The sequence below is a fragment of the Euleptes europaea genome, chromosome 4 (genome assembly GCF_029931775.1).
Source record: "Euleptes europaea isolate rEulEur1 chromosome 4, rEulEur1.hap1, whole genome shotgun sequence".
Classification (NCBI taxonomy): domain Eukaryota; kingdom Metazoa; phylum Chordata; class Lepidosauria; order Squamata; family Sphaerodactylidae; genus Euleptes; species Euleptes europaea.
Window position 1 is genome coordinate 92,706,131 of NC_079315.1, and position 15,471 is coordinate 92,721,601.

Here is a 15,471-nt window from a genome sequence, read left to right on the forward strand (position 1 = left end):
AAGAACAAGAATGGTATAGCGGATGACATGTAGAACTGGGACGGGTACCAAGTTCAGCTCATGAAGCTTAGTGAGTGACCTTTGACTGTCATTTTTCCTCCCTCAGCCTCATCTGTTTCACATGTTAGAAAGATAATATGGGATAACCGGCATATGCCTTGGGTGGAACACAACTATTAAATTAATACTTACATTTCAGAATATTCTGAACTCCAGCTTAAAGATTCCACAGATGTCAGTGTCACATTTTTGGCCTCCTTGTCTTCAGTCTGACTTCGAGTTATTCGATCTATGCTGCTAAAAACCTATGCGAGGAGGCAAAAGCATGGAGGCAAAGTTGATAGCTAACTGTTGTTTGTATCTAAAGGACTTCAGAAAAATACTTATCATGCAGAGCTCTGCATGCTCTAAATACTTATAGGCAAGTATCCTGGAGTTTTAAAGGCCTTCAGCAGATGATGAATGAATTTCTATCTCTGCTCTTAAAAATTATTTTCAATTCTGCTCTCCTGAGTCTCTCAGCTAAGCAACAGGACAGCAAATGGCATTTTTTTCTGTCATAAATTCATCTCATTTTGTACTACCCTGACTGTACCATCTATGGGTGCTGCAAACCCCATCTACTGATGCTTCAGGGTATATTACAGAATCCATGCACACCTCACATTGCTTCTTAACCATAAAGTCATCGAAAAACAAAAAGCAAATCCCAGTGAGTCGTTTAATAGCTATCAGTCAGGGGTGCAAAGAAAGACAGGGAAAAAAGTGAACTGAAATTGACCGTGAAGATGAGAATAAATTACTTGGCTAAAGAGATTTAGGAAGGGGAAAAAACAAACAAAACTGCTCATAAAAATCCAATTGTTTATCTAACAACCTGCATATTGAGCTTGTCAGCACTGAAGAAAAAGTCAAACTATGAGATAGCAGGTTATTCTTTCTGTATTAATATCTCGCAAATACACAGAAGCCGCCTGCAAAGAGAAGATTTTAATGTTCCTTGCTGCTGGGGAATAGGATTCCTGCTGCCAAGTCATGATAAAGGTTTCAGTTCACTACATGGAGAGCAAGACCTTCCATTGCCTTCCCCACTTCTTCATTCTCATAATGTCTCTACAGAGGAATGGGGATTAAGGATCACTATAGACAAGAAAATGGATAAACATGGAGAAGGGGAATATAAATGTCTGCTTTAAAAATACTTTCCATTGAATCATAGTCTGTAAAGAATGTTATATAGTATTTGTTCTAAGGAACCAAAATGCTTAATGCCATTTGGGAGGTTTTTTTTCCAGAAGGAAACATGCTCTGGATATTTTTCCAAGCAGCCCCACAGGAAGCTGAATAAACACTGTAATACGTTGATAGGAAATGACCCTTACAGAAACATGCAACTAGTAAAAAAAGAACCGTACGTTTCGGTTGCCATTCAAGTTCTATACGTATATGTGAAAAAGGGGCCTCAATAATTAGCCCCTATAATTTTCCTTTGCTTCTCCCCTCCATCTCACTGCAATGTATAGAATAGCTGAACCACGTACTGTACGCAAAAGTAAACATTCCTTACTTTTGAAAATCTATGGGAACATGAGGAAAACTGCCTTATCTCCAAATTAAAGTCTTCATCATTTGTGTCATCTTCCTCTTCTGTTTCCATATGGTGGTACTTCTCAGAGCGAGCTACAAAACACATAAAATATTTGTCTGAATTTATAATAGCTTGAAAACCCGATGAAACATAATAAAAAAAAAACACTGACAAAGAAATGCAACAATCCTGTTTGGGACCAAAGGCCTTTAAAAAAAAAAAAAAAACACCTTCCCAGGGCAGTTAAAAAATAAAGGTTATCTTAAAAGTACTATACTGTACATACTGTAAAAGTACCTACTTTGTTACTGTAACTATTAAAAGTACATACTGTCAAAGTAACTTGTGTCATCCTCGGACTCCAGCTGTGGAATGAACTCTGCTTTCTGTCTCAGCAAACTATTCCAGTCTAAGTTCTGGAAGAACTGATGTTGTTTCACTTCATAAGCACCACCTGGAGGAGCAAGAGGAAACCATCTGGATTATTTTGACAAAGAAAGTCTTCAATTACATTTGTTTTAAAATGTTTATATTGCCTTTCCAAAATAAATTGCCCAGATTGGTATAACTGAAAGCTACAGTCTGTGAATGACAACACTAGGTTGCATGTATGTGATATAAAGTTTATTGTTTGTGGCCGAAGGCCATCACAATCTATCATACAAAACATTGAAATAACATTAAAATAACATAAAATAACACTGAAATAACTTTAAAACAGTCTGACCCCCAAGAAGCTAGTATTTAAATCTGTTAAGTTCCCTGATTAAAAACAGCTTTAGCTCGGATTTTCTTGGCTGCTAAAGCAAAGAGTGACACTTTGTAGGAAATATCAGGATTGGCGTCTGACAGGAGACAGAGCAGCTTCTCTGGATCTGGAAAAAGATTTAGGCCCTTTAGAAACGCTCTGAGAAATTTAAGACTGGGCTCTGTGAAAAGAGGACAGAATAAGGTGTAATGAATTAGGTTCTCTGGAGCGGCTCCACAAATACATAGGCCCACAGTGTACGGGAGTAAACATCCAGCTATCCAAGCCATTGGCATGGTTTGAAACCGGAGGGAGGTAAAAGCTATTCTGAGGTTATGGAAGGGGATACTGACCAGGTATGAAGCTCTGACATGATCCCTTTTAAACTGTTTAAACCATGGTGAGAATTTGGACTGGGAGATTGATTGCCTGTCTGATGCAGCATCACATTTGAACACCCAATCCTGAACGTTGTACCTGCTATGGGGACAGCCTGGGTGTCACCTGCTATGGGGACAGCCTGGGTGTCACCTGATATGGAGTAGCAATGCAGGATGTTATAGCAGGCTAGCTTGTCGGCATCATTTTGCATCATCAATTTAAAACAATGCCTACAATGTAAATTGGTGGTGTCACTGCTTTGCTTTCTCCAAGATCTTAACAGGGCTAAGTGAACACGGGCCTTGATTGAGGGCAAACCGAGTTCTGCTCGCATCAGGGCTGCAGGGGTGCCTCTGGGTAAGGCTAGAATTCTCCTCGATAAGTGATTTTGGATAGTTTCCAGCTTTGTGACCAGACTGTCCCTCCAACCCCAAACCTCTACCCCATACAAAAGTTGGGGAACTGCCTTACTTTGATATTGTTTCAGAGCTGGGTCAATCAAGAATCCTCCTTTTGTATAATAAAATTTCACAGGGCCTGGGCCAGCTAGAGCTGCTGCAGAGCATGGGGACGGGGGCACAGAAGCCATGTGGCGGAGTTCCATTTTTTGGCTTCTGAAACTGAACATCTTACTTTTGAAACTGAAAGTCTGAAAGGTGATGTGGCATAGTTATTTATGTAATGCCTTTTTATTCCATCCTTCCTGTAAGGAGCTCAATACACAATCCTTCCCTTCTCCCATTTTATTCTCACAACATCCCTGTGAGATAGGCATAGAGAGAATGGCTAGCTGAAAGTCACCTAGTGAGTTTCACAATGAACAGGAATTTGGACCTTGGACTCCCCATACTCCACTACATCACAATGGTCTTTCCAGTTTAATCAAGCAGTATAGAACTTGTATAACAGAAGGTGTTAAGTGTGCATCTAGATTCTACAGAAAAGAAAAACCAAGATTTCTTAGTTTTTAATGGGCTTTGAGCTGCAGGCATTTTTTTTGTGTGATTTTATTGTAATAGAGTTCTATTGTGCTATGTACAGTTTTATCTTGGAATTGTGACCCACCAGGGAAAGTCAGGGTATAAACATTTTAATAAACAAGTAAATAAAAATTTTATGTTAGAAAAAAATTAGCAGAAGTTCCTGCCTTCACTTCAGCAGAAAAAGTCTGTGTGCATGTGTATGCATATGTGTAAATGTAAATGAAGCACTGTTGCCTAAGATTACCCACAGGGGGTCATTTGCGAGCCTCATAATCTGCACAGCTAGTACAGAGCTGTGGGCTCTAGCATCTTCCCGTACACGTAACAGATATTCCTGAAGAATGACTCTGCTGTTTATTAAAAGTTCGTAAGCGTATATGAAAGCATGTTAAATGGAGTCTGGTTAAATGACAGCTTTATGACTTTACTCCCTGTGTGAGCAGAACACAACAAACTAGAAGATGCTCCTGTTGCAATGAATCTTCAAACTTTGCTGAAGGCATTTCACATACAGAAGCAAACACGGGCAAGGAAAAGGCCCAGAACAAGCCAAATAAATATTTCCAGTTATTCTGACAAAGATGAACGTGCAAGCCAGGCGTTCTAACCTGTTCCCAGCCTCTCCAAGGGGTTTTGTCTTAGAAGCAATGCAATCAGATCCTGGGCATCTGGAGGCGGAGCTTCATCCTTTTCTGGCCAGTTGATCTCATCTAGGAAAGAGGCACCCAATTTTTGAAATTGTTAAATAGGTTTTACTAATATTAATTACTACTACGTAGTAGTAGTAGTAAAGCAAAGTTACTGTTCTAAGTACATACACATTGGCAAGTTGTATTATAAAATAGGCTATTATCATCATCCCCTCATTGTCTTCAAGGTTATGAGGAACGGCAGCTTCAAGGTTATGAAGTGTAGGCCACCTAGCAAATGTGTGGCAGAGATGAGCTATGAACTGGGATCTCCCAAACCACAGTTCATTTTCATTCTCTTAGCTACTACACCACACCAGCTCTTTAACAGGCAACATCAACTTGTTCTTCAGTGTATTTTGGTTCCCTAATTCCATCATTTCTTTCACAATGCGTACAGAAGCACTTCAAGCAGAGTGTTACAAAACGGAACAAATTTTCAGAGTGAAGACAGAGGTTTGTAACCTGGCTCAATCGTAAAGCATGGCACTGGATAAGTTTATTTTTCCATTCAACCTATTGCCCAGGGTTATTGAGAGCATAATTGATATGAATCAATAATCTTATCCTCAACCCTTTGTATCTAGCAAGAGATAAATAACATAGAGACCATGACACATTAAAGGGTTATTTTATTTACTATGAAAGCTTGCAGTGAATACTGGTACTACCATAATAAGAGGGTGTTGATACATCTTTCGTTCCTGACTTCCCATGTGATGTTCCCTGTACACTCAGGTAATCTGGGCCCTGCTCTGTGTGCTACTGTCTTTAGCATTAGACTGGGAAACAATGCAAGAGAGGACCTATTTGTTGGTTGCATCAGATTTGTGGAACCCATTCAGTGGAAGATTCATGAGATAACCTCATTGATGGTATCTAGGAAAAGGATTAAAACTAGGATTCTGTTCAGGCAGGCTTTTCAGTTAGGTTAAATTGTCACTGTATATAAACTGGTGCACATTTGATGATACCAATTTCTATTTTAATGTGATTTCACTGGTCTTTTTCCATAGGTGCAAGCTGCCTTGAGGATGTATGGGGTTGATAAGGTGGTTCAGAGATACTACAATAAATAAGTAAACTGCTCAGCAGATCTGAATAGTCAATAGTTCTAATCTTAATTTGCAGATATGCACATAGAAATCTAGCCACTGTGGTACGTGCCCTGGTTACACCTAGATTAGACTACAGCAATGCACTCTATGTGTAGCTGTCCTTGAAAAGTCTTCATAAACTTCAATTGGTGCAGAATAATGCAGCCAGGATGCTGACTGGTGTGGCCTGTAATACTATAATCTTGGCTCATCTACACTGGCTCCCAATCTGTTTCTGGGCACAATTCAAGGTCCCGGTGCTGACCTTTAAAGCCCTGTATGGTTTGGGACCAGCAAATCTGGAGGACCACCTACTCACATTCGAACCTATCTGACTGCCGCAGTCATCCTCTGCTTTGGGTGCCCCCTCCTTCTGAGATTAAGTGAGTGGCAACCCAGAAGAAAGCCTTCTTGGTCGAGTCACCAAAACTCTAGAACTGTCTCCCCAGAGAGACTTAACTGTTCCCTTCTGTTGCCATCTTCCATCAGGAGGTGAAGACTTTTTTGTTTCCTTTGCCGCTCCCTCAAGTGCGGCATAATTGTGATGGGTGACACAGGTTCGACCCATGACCGCCACTGCCATTATAAGGAAGAATTTGACCATTTAAAAAATGCTGTGGGGGAACCAGGTGATCTTGTCCCCACCCCACCCTTTCAAGTACCAAAATAGCCAAGTGGGGGCTGCTTCAGTACTTGAAAAGGCGCAGGAGGGAAACAAGATCACCTGGTCCCTCAACACCATGGGTGTGATCAGAATTGGGCTCATGTAGCATTTTTTAAAAGGTCAAATTCTTTCCTAAAATTGTGGAGGTGGCAGAAACCACAAGTACAACCTGGGGCTGTTGTAACACCTAGTGTTACAACTTCCTTCCTGCACAATGTTTTAGTTTTTATGTTTTTTGTATTTTTGCTCTGGTTTTAATTGTTCTTAATTATGTGTTTCTGTTAGTTTTAGTGGTTTTTAAGACGTGTTTTTTCATTATGTATGTTTGTTAGCTGCCTTGGTGGCCCTTATGAGAGCAGAAAGGTAGGCGTATAAATTTTGTAAAACAAAATAGATTAATAAAATAAATAATGGAACATTTAGTCATGCAAGTAGCATACCATGTTCAGGAAGAAAGACCAAAACTTCTGGTTAACTGCTGTACTTTTTACCAGGGACAAACCACGAGGTACAGAGAATAACAGATTTTTCTTTATAGATCCTCCCTTACTGCAAAGTAAAGCTCACTTTTCTCAACCAATGTAGAAGGCTCTATACGCACATCCAAGTTATGTGGGGCAACTTCTATTCTGAAGATTCAACTTATACTAAAAGCATATTATTTCTATGATTGCACGCCTACAGCTTCTGGAACACTTTAAATTAAGTTGAAAAATAAAATATGAATATGCATTGCCGCTGTAAGGGATGAAAAACAAAACCAGCATTCACTATTTGTGTTAATTAAACATTTGATTTCCCCTTGCCAATCAGGCGTTGGTGCAGCATGTCAGAAAACAGCATATTATGCATCTATAAACAGCTAATATATTGTATAAAAAGGTCATTTACATTGCAGGCAACCTACAAAGCAAATTCATTAGCATCTGCAAACATGATCTAACACCACACATGAACACACAGAGAACTGCAGCCTCTTTCCCCATTAACTAGTGGACCTTTCCACCATATTTTTTAAAATGAATTGGGAAACGAGCAACAGAGATGTCATTCTGGCACAGTGACCATCTACATCTATACATCTGGAAAATTTATGGAAACAGGAGGTAGGATAGTGATAGATGCTGTGTAATTATCATTTAGTTTTGCCACAAGCTGCATAACAATACTTTGGGTCAGCCTGCAGGTTAAGATCTAAAAGGTTATTGAATTTTAAATGAAAGAAGAACAGCTGTTACAGAAATAACATTATACTGTAACAACCACCAGTGAAATCATTAACAATCTGCGAACTGCATTTGAATCCTTCTTTTTCTCATTATTTATTATTCTGGAAACATTTGTTTTATGGCTTTATTACATTTCTGCTAATTTACTGCACTGCGCCATTAGGCATTTATCCATTTATGCAAATTTAGTACACGTGAATTTTTCTGCTGATTTTTTAAAATAAGGGCTAAAATGACTATAATGCCACCCCCAAATCCCAATTTTAAAAAGTAGATCATCACCTGTTGCCTACTTTGTGTACCACTCTTCTTTATAAAGGTTTTTAATCTCTTCCTTTTTCAGTATGCTTTTCCCTGCATAGTTATTGAGAGCTTCTGTTTCATTTTTTTTGTCTTTTCCAGCACTGACCTATCCTCTTCCTAGTCTCTTCCTTATATCTGATATATTATAAGCTCCAGGAAGGAGACTGTTGAACATCTGATTTTTATAAAGCACTCAGCACATGTAAAGCTGATTCCTGAATTCAGTCCTGTTCTAGTTCACAAGTTCAGATTCAAGCTTTATAAATTTTGCTGGCTGTCATGACCAATTACATTTTTTTTATTTGTGCCAAACGTCCTGCAAAGAAATATGGAGCTGAGCGATTCTTACATGGAAGAGACAGAATTACCACCCCCCAAGCATTTTATTAGTAGCAACAAAGGCCTGCCTGAGCTGTGTTAAAGCTGGCCAGATGGCAGTTCTTGGAGCAGATTGTTTTAAGGATCTGAGGATAACCAAAGCCTAGTGATATTTACCACTGATTACTTGTCCAAACAGTTCCTCTGGTGTATCCCCAAAAAATGGCACACATCCAACAAGAAACTCATATAGGATAATTCCCATGGACCACCAGTCCACTGGCTTGCCATAACCTTGTCTTAGGATTACTTCAGGAGCTATGTATTCTGGTGTGCCACAGACCTAAAAATGAGATGGGGGGGGGGGTAAAAAGAAAAAAAATGTAATTTAGTACATAACACTGTCGGTTGATTTCTATTTATGTTTCTAAGGACCCATAACAAAAAATGTCAAAATTTATTTGTTTTTATATATTGTGGAGGGTGTCTATGTTTCTAAGGGAAGCTATTGAATGCAAAAAATTTAAAATTACCATGTATTTCATATAGGCTGCTTATTGATATGAAGTCACAGTAAATAACATATATTTATAATATACACAATTGAATTGTTCCTGTTTTTACAAGAAAATGCAATGGTTTTTACCTTAAGTAACTCTTACAGGGAACAGATTGTGGGCAAATGGTAATGAGGCATGCTTGAAGGGAAATGGGCCATAGCTAGGATTTTTAGCACCCTTGATTGTACAATGCATCATGAGTTCCACAAGTACTCTGCTGAGACTCTTGAATACTTTATAAAAACAACTTTCCATTTGTCTCTCTCACAATCTTACTTTCACACAATTAGATCATTCATCTTACTAATAGACCATAACGGGGGTGAGGAGGGGAAGAGTCTGGAACAATCTGCAGTGCACTAGTAAAGGTAACTCTTCCATACAGATTTGTGAAACAAGTATAGAAATAAAAAAGTAACTGCTCTGTTTTTACACAGTGTAACTTGCATCTAAATTATCACTTCTTACTAAATTGATAGTAAAATTAATAAATGCAAATACAGATGGAGGAGAAAATGGGGAACCGTCTCCTTACCTGTTTATCCAGAAATTCTCTAGCATCCTTCTCAATGTGACCTTCATAAAGATTGGTGGTCATACTCATGAGGCCAACTTTAGATAGCCCAAAATCTGTTAGCTTTATATGTCCCATGGATGTAACCAATAAACTGTAAATGAGAATGACAATAGAATACTATAACTGGCCTGTGAAATATTTTAAAACCCACATAAGAAAGACACATTCTGGAAGCCATAAGTTATGACTTAAGCAATATCCATTTTTGTCCAACAAGATAAATACATTTTTAAAAATTATATAAACTTCATCACTAATACAAAAGTAATGAAGATGTTTCACTTGATAAATACTTTAGTTGCATAAAACAGATTGGGAACAATATTTCAGAAAAGGCATAACAAGAAGAAATGGGATATGTGGGTTCCTTCCATCTAGGAACATAAATAAAAAAGAAATCAACAGCACTTAGGACAGGATAAAGATGCATTCACACAGATGGCAACAGTTACACAAGGATAATACAAGACAAATTTGGGCTCTTGGGCACCTTTAGAAATAAGAACTAACAGAACGAACATATTGCCATCCCTCAACAACCAAAGTGCACTTTCTGCATTTTGTTTGCCTTTTCAGGGCATTGTTGAAATGTAGTGTTGTTTCAGGAAATAAAACATAACCGATAAAGAACCTCCAATATGTTCATAATATCAGCATTATTTTAAAGAGAAAGAAAATAATTGCTCAGTGGTAAGATGAAAACAGTAACTTTAGCCTGGAGCTTTTCATCATATCATACTGAAGTTGGCCAAATCTAAGGATACTTAAATCCGAAAACTGGACCCATGAAGGGCCAAGATAGATCTTTCAAAACCTGAAAAGCACCCCAGGTTTTCAGAAAAAATCTGAAATCTAAAGAAATACATGGGGGGGGGGGGGGTTTAAAAATCATAAAAGGAACACTTGTGGCTTTAAGAAAAAGAAGTCCTCAGTGACCGTTGTTAGGCAACCACAGCATTCTAGACTTGGTTTCTATCAGTAAAAGGCAGGGAGAGGAGGCAGGGATGTTTTGGCCTTTGAGGGAGGACTCATTAGGGCCAGATCTGGCAGCAACTACTGGGTGGCCCGATATCACCCAACTTGCATGACTCACCTAGGCCTGGCTGCTTACTAGTGTTCAACAGCAGCTACCCTATGAAAGTCAGTGTGGTGTAGCAGTTAGAGCTTTAGAATAGAGTTTGGAAGACCCATGTTCAAATCGCCAGTCTGCCATGGAAGTTCACTAGGTGATGTTAGCCAGTCACATACGTTCAGCCTAACTTACTTCACAGGGTTATTGTGAGCATAAAAAGGAGAATGATGTAAGTCTCCAGTGGGGGGTATAAATGAAGTAAACGGGTAACAAATATAGCTGAAGATGGGAAGCAGATAAAAGGTAGGTTGGTGAATGGCTGTGAAATAGAGAATGGGGCAGGAAGGGATATGGGGGTTGCCAGGAGCAGGGAAAAGGGGAATAATGTGGGGAGGAGGATACAGGAGAAAGTGATGTGCCCCCCCCCCACAAGTCCTTGAGGGTTCCCTACCATGCAAGTGGGCCTGGACCAGCACAACTGGGCCAAAGTTTTCCCAGGTAAAGGTTGCCAGGGGGAGCTGAAGCTGAAGGGGCAGATAAAGGGCTGTTGGCTGTTGGGTGGAAGGAGAGAAGGAACAGGACAAGGGGAGAGACTATGGGGCTTTCAGGGATGAGAAAGAGGAAATAGTGGGGGAGGGGAGATAAGATGCCCCCCACAAGTTAGAACATAAGAACATAAGAAAGGCCCTGCAGGATCAGTCCAAGGCCCATCAAGTCCAGCAGTCTGTTCACACAGTAGCCAACCAGGTGCCTCTAGGAAGCCACTAACAAGACGAGTGCAGCAGCACCATCCTGCCTGTGTTCCACCGCACCCAAAATAATAGGCATGCTCCTCTGATACTAGAGAGAATAGGTTTTTGAGGATTCCCACTTGTACTCAAGTTTTCTTGCAGTATCAAGCTATATACATACTTGTCTGGTTTCAAATCCCTGTGTACTATTCCATAATTGTGAAGATACTCCAAAGCCAAAACAGTCTCTGCAAAGTACATCCTGGCCATGTCTACAGGCAGAGGACCCATATTTTTCATTAAGTTAGCACAATCTCCACCTACAAAATAAAGAGCATTCGTGCACGTTATTTGTTACTGAGACAGCAGAAATACATGGTACATTACAATTTTGCACCTGTAATTATGGACAGCATGCCCACAGGGGTGTAAATAACCAAATGTAAATTGGAAAGTAACTGAAAATACATATAGAGAATTAAAATATTATTTTAATACATATTATTAATTATCCAGCAATATATATAAACTAAATTACTGCCCTGCCATTTTAGGTGTGTGTACCATTTTTAAAAAGCCATACAGCATTTAGTTTACAGAGATCTTTAAGTGTGGCCAAAAAGTAAAGTAACTTATTTCATCATAAATGCCCAGCAATAAAGGATGGCTGTAGTGTAAGAATGAAATATCTGGAGAAGAAAGGAATCCTTCCCTGTGAAGTCCCAGCATACACTGGAAGGAAGGTTAAATCTCTAGTGTAGATAAAGTTTATTAATATTTTCTCAGTGTTACATTATTATGTGACAAATTCCAAAGTGAAGCCATGTTAGTCTATTGCAACAACAAAAAAAGACACTTTAGGGTCAGTCTATTAGCAGACTAGAGTTCACGTCACCAGATGCATGAAGTGTGCCTTCAATAGTCAGATATGTATACATTGATTACAAAAAAAATATAAACACTGAAGTCAAATGGCAATTAAATGCAAAAGATGCAGTCTGTGAGAATTTTATGCAAGGATCAGTTGTTATCAAGAAGCACTGTGACTGTTTACACCAGCAATAATAGGTGAATTGTTATGACTGCTAACTGAGCTTGACACAGAACTCAAACTGTACCTTCTATATTTCATTGCCTTTTGACCCCACTGTTTATAAATTTTTCTCTATGCAAATCCACCAGCTTTGCAGGAATCTTAAGAAGAGGGGTCTAGCCCACAAAAGTATATACTTCAGTAAATCAGTTAGTCGAAGGTGCCACAAAACTCCTTTTTGTTTTTAGATTATCAAGCGTTTGCCCTCAGATGCAAAACAAACACTGTACCTTCCACATATTCCATGACCATGCATAAATGGCGTCTAGTTTCAAAGGAACAATACATGCTGACTACAAATGGATTTTCTGCAAATGTCAGGATATCGCGCTCAACAAACGCTTGCTGAATCTGGTTTCGAAGAATGAGATTCTGTTTGTTAATCTTTTTCATGGCAAATCTCTGTCTTGTTTCTTTATGCCGCACCAAATAAACAGCACTGAAAAAGTCCAAGAAAAAGTGAAAAGGCATTAGCATGGAACTGTATTACTGCTTGTAGATTTTTTTTAAAAGTGCTACAGGACACGTAACAGTTGAATAGTTAATTTCAGAATTTGTTTTCAGACCACCTTAGTTAATCAACAGCTGAAAATCCTATTACGATGGATATAATATGCATTTGGCAGTACTCAGGAAAGGTTTTACAACATGGCGCAATGCTGTAGTTAATCCTGATATAATTTGTTCTGCAAGTGTGCATCTTATTTATGACTAAGAATCAATTCCTAATTTCTCAGGATGATATCATACATGACATACAAAGGAGAAAGGATGGGAGTTTCATGAGTAGACAGCTCCTCTTTACCAACTGTGAAGACATGACACTCACAGTCACTGACATGACCCATGAACAGTATTTATTGGCGCTGGGGGAGATGAGCAGTGGCTGAGTCAATCCTGAGTTAACAGCTATCTACATTATGAGCCTCTGATTAATTTCTGTAGGGAAGCAATTAATGGTTTTATTGTAATCTAGGCTGAGAAATAGAACAGATCATAAAAACGGTAACTGGTTAGAGCGGCTATTATTTCATTGAGGATTTAGTAAAAAGGAGCACAGAAGATTCCTCTGGAAAAACATGAGTAGGTACTACTTTAAATACATCATGGAGAAGCACATGCTGTTTGAAACCTTGCAACTGTTTAGAGTCAGACAAGAAAAGGTGTATGGGAACCAATAAACACACGTCATTTATTTGATTTGTGCCCCCTTTCCTGAAAAAGGACAAGCTTTTAAAAATGCTGAAAGGTTGCCTGGATCATTAATATGATTTATCATCTTGATCTTTCTAGCCTCTTCTCATATAGTCACATGTCAAAGTTCACTCATTACCACTGCAGGATTAATTTCTTGAGACATTTTCCTTTCATCTCTGTCAACTGAATTTCCGTTTCAGTGTATGGCAGCTAAAACTGATTGTATAATATTGAAATCAGGATAGCATTGCCTCAGGCAGACTATCACATCCTTTTTGTACTTCCTGCACATTTATACTTTAGAACAAGCCATGCTTTGCCCAAGGTGGAGCCATTTTGATAGATTGGCACCCTATTTTTTTATGCTGTCCTGTCTTTAGATTCCTCCAGTTTGCTCCATTCTGCCTCCAAAGTTCCAAGTCTTTCCCCTTTGATTTCCCCCTCTTCGTTCTTTGTCCATCATATTTACACTGGTCTTTACAAGTGTAGTATATTTGTAAGAATAGTAAGATGACAGAGAGGGGTAGAGAGAGAGAGAAAGAACTACTGATCAAGTTTCAATTAGTTTATTTTTGTGTCTAGAATATGAGATTCAGACTCATTGTGTGAAATAGAAAACAAGTTATGTACCAGGCAGAGAAGCAACCTAATGAAAATTCAACATAAAATGCCATATACAACATATCACACACTTCATCAAGATTCTGGGTGATGACCTATTTCTCCCCCATTAATAAGGTGAAAGCAAAACGGCACAGCAGATGGCGCTACAGAACAAATACTATAAGGCAGAAACCCTACTGGAACAAACAAAACAATCTCTACCAAGATCCTACTGGGTCTTCTGGTCCCCTAGCAACCAATACCAACAATAGAAAGCCAGAGCAAACAATGCTTCTTTGGAGGAAATAACACTACAGGAAGAAACCAGAGATGCTCCCACCATGAATTTGTACATTAAATGGTCCTGTCCAAATTGGCATGTGGTTAGAGATGAAAGAAAGAAAGTCAGGGTGCTGGACAACAAAGTCCTATTTGAAATCCTTTTATCAGTCTACGTCTTCATGAAAACTTAATGCCAGTGTGATTGCCTCTTAGAAGCTCTGTGCTCTTATTGTTGCATATATCAGATACATTAAAATTAATAGTGCTTCTCAGTGAGAGTTTCTCACATCCTCAACAAATGCTGATTCTTTGCTAATCTGACTTGCTGTTTTTCTCCTTCGCTCTCTCACTTTGATCATTATATTACCATATTTGATTAACTTGCTTTTCAGATAAGGTGCACGCCACAGACAGAAGTGTTGTTGAAGAGATGGTTCCCCAGTAGGGGTGTGCAAAAAATAAATTCTGTGTTTTTTAGATTTGGGTATGTTGGACCTGAAAAATATCAGTATTCCTGATATCCCCAAATTCCAATTCCTGTCTGGTATTTGGGTTCATTTTTTCCCCAGGAATCTAATTTTTTTGGGTCCATTATTCCGTATGGGGAAAATTTCTGAGTAGCAGGAGTGTGTGTGTTTTTCAACGTATAGGCACCAAAACTGCAACAGAGCTGCTGGTGCCTGTCCTTTAAACCACCCCAAAATTTCAAGTTGATTGGACCAAGAGGTACAATTCTATGGGCCTCTGAACAAGGTGCCCCCAGCTGTCCTCCACTATTTCCTATGGAGGAAAAGAAGAAGAAAAAAAATCCCTCCAAGCTGCTTCCAGGCAAAAGCCATGCCTGCAAGCAGCAATCACTGGTCGATTCATGCGTCCCATGGAAGAACCAACACAACAAGCCTAACAGAACCACTGCAGAACCCAGTAATCCCACTAGGACCACAATCCAATGTGCCAAGCCAAACAGAACCGAAATCAAACCAGAGCATCACTGCAGTACAAATTCCAGCAGAACCAGGGGCCCTCTGGCAGTGCAAGCCCAGCAGGACTAATATTAAACTGAGAACTGAGTCAGCTGGGCTGGAAGAAGGAGCAGGGGACAGAGCTTGCTGGCAAGGCCATGTTTGTTTTCCTCCCTGAGGACAAGTTGGACTTCACTTGTCAAAAGTGGAAGTGGAAGTGGAAGAAGAAGAAGAAGCAGCAGCAGCAGAAGAAGAGTTGGTTTTTATATCCCAACTTTCTCTACCACTTAAGGAAGAATCAAACCGGCTTACAATCATCTTCCCTTCCCCTCCCCACAACAGACACCCTTTCAGGTAGGTGGAGCTGAGAGAGCTCTAAGAGCTGTGACTAGCC

At 39.3% G+C, this 15,471-nt stretch overlaps 1 protein-coding gene across 3 annotated transcripts in view; it reads right to left on the reverse strand.

Moving 5' to 3' along the window:
- Positions 1-15,471, reverse strand: part of MAST4 (microtubule associated serine/threonine kinase family member 4) — a 229,359-nt gene that overhangs the window by 13,988 nt on the left and 199,900 nt on the right. For all 3 annotated transcript variants that reach the window (XM_056847860.1, XM_056847861.1, XM_056847862.1), the window contains 8 exons: positions 12,264-12,472; positions 11,122-11,260; positions 9,096-9,228; positions 8,178-8,343; positions 4,309-4,410; positions 1,920-2,042; positions 1,568-1,680; positions 193-305 (listed from right to left, as the gene is read on the reverse strand). In XM_056847860.1, coding sequence (XP_056703838.1) covers positions 193-305; positions 1,568-1,680; positions 1,920-2,042; positions 4,309-4,410; positions 8,178-8,343; positions 9,096-9,228; positions 11,122-11,260; positions 12,264-12,472 — 1,098 coding nt within the window. The remainder of the gene's footprint in view (positions 1-192; positions 306-1,567; positions 1,681-1,919; positions 2,043-4,308; positions 4,411-8,177; positions 8,344-9,095; positions 9,229-11,121; positions 11,261-12,263; positions 12,473-15,471) is intronic.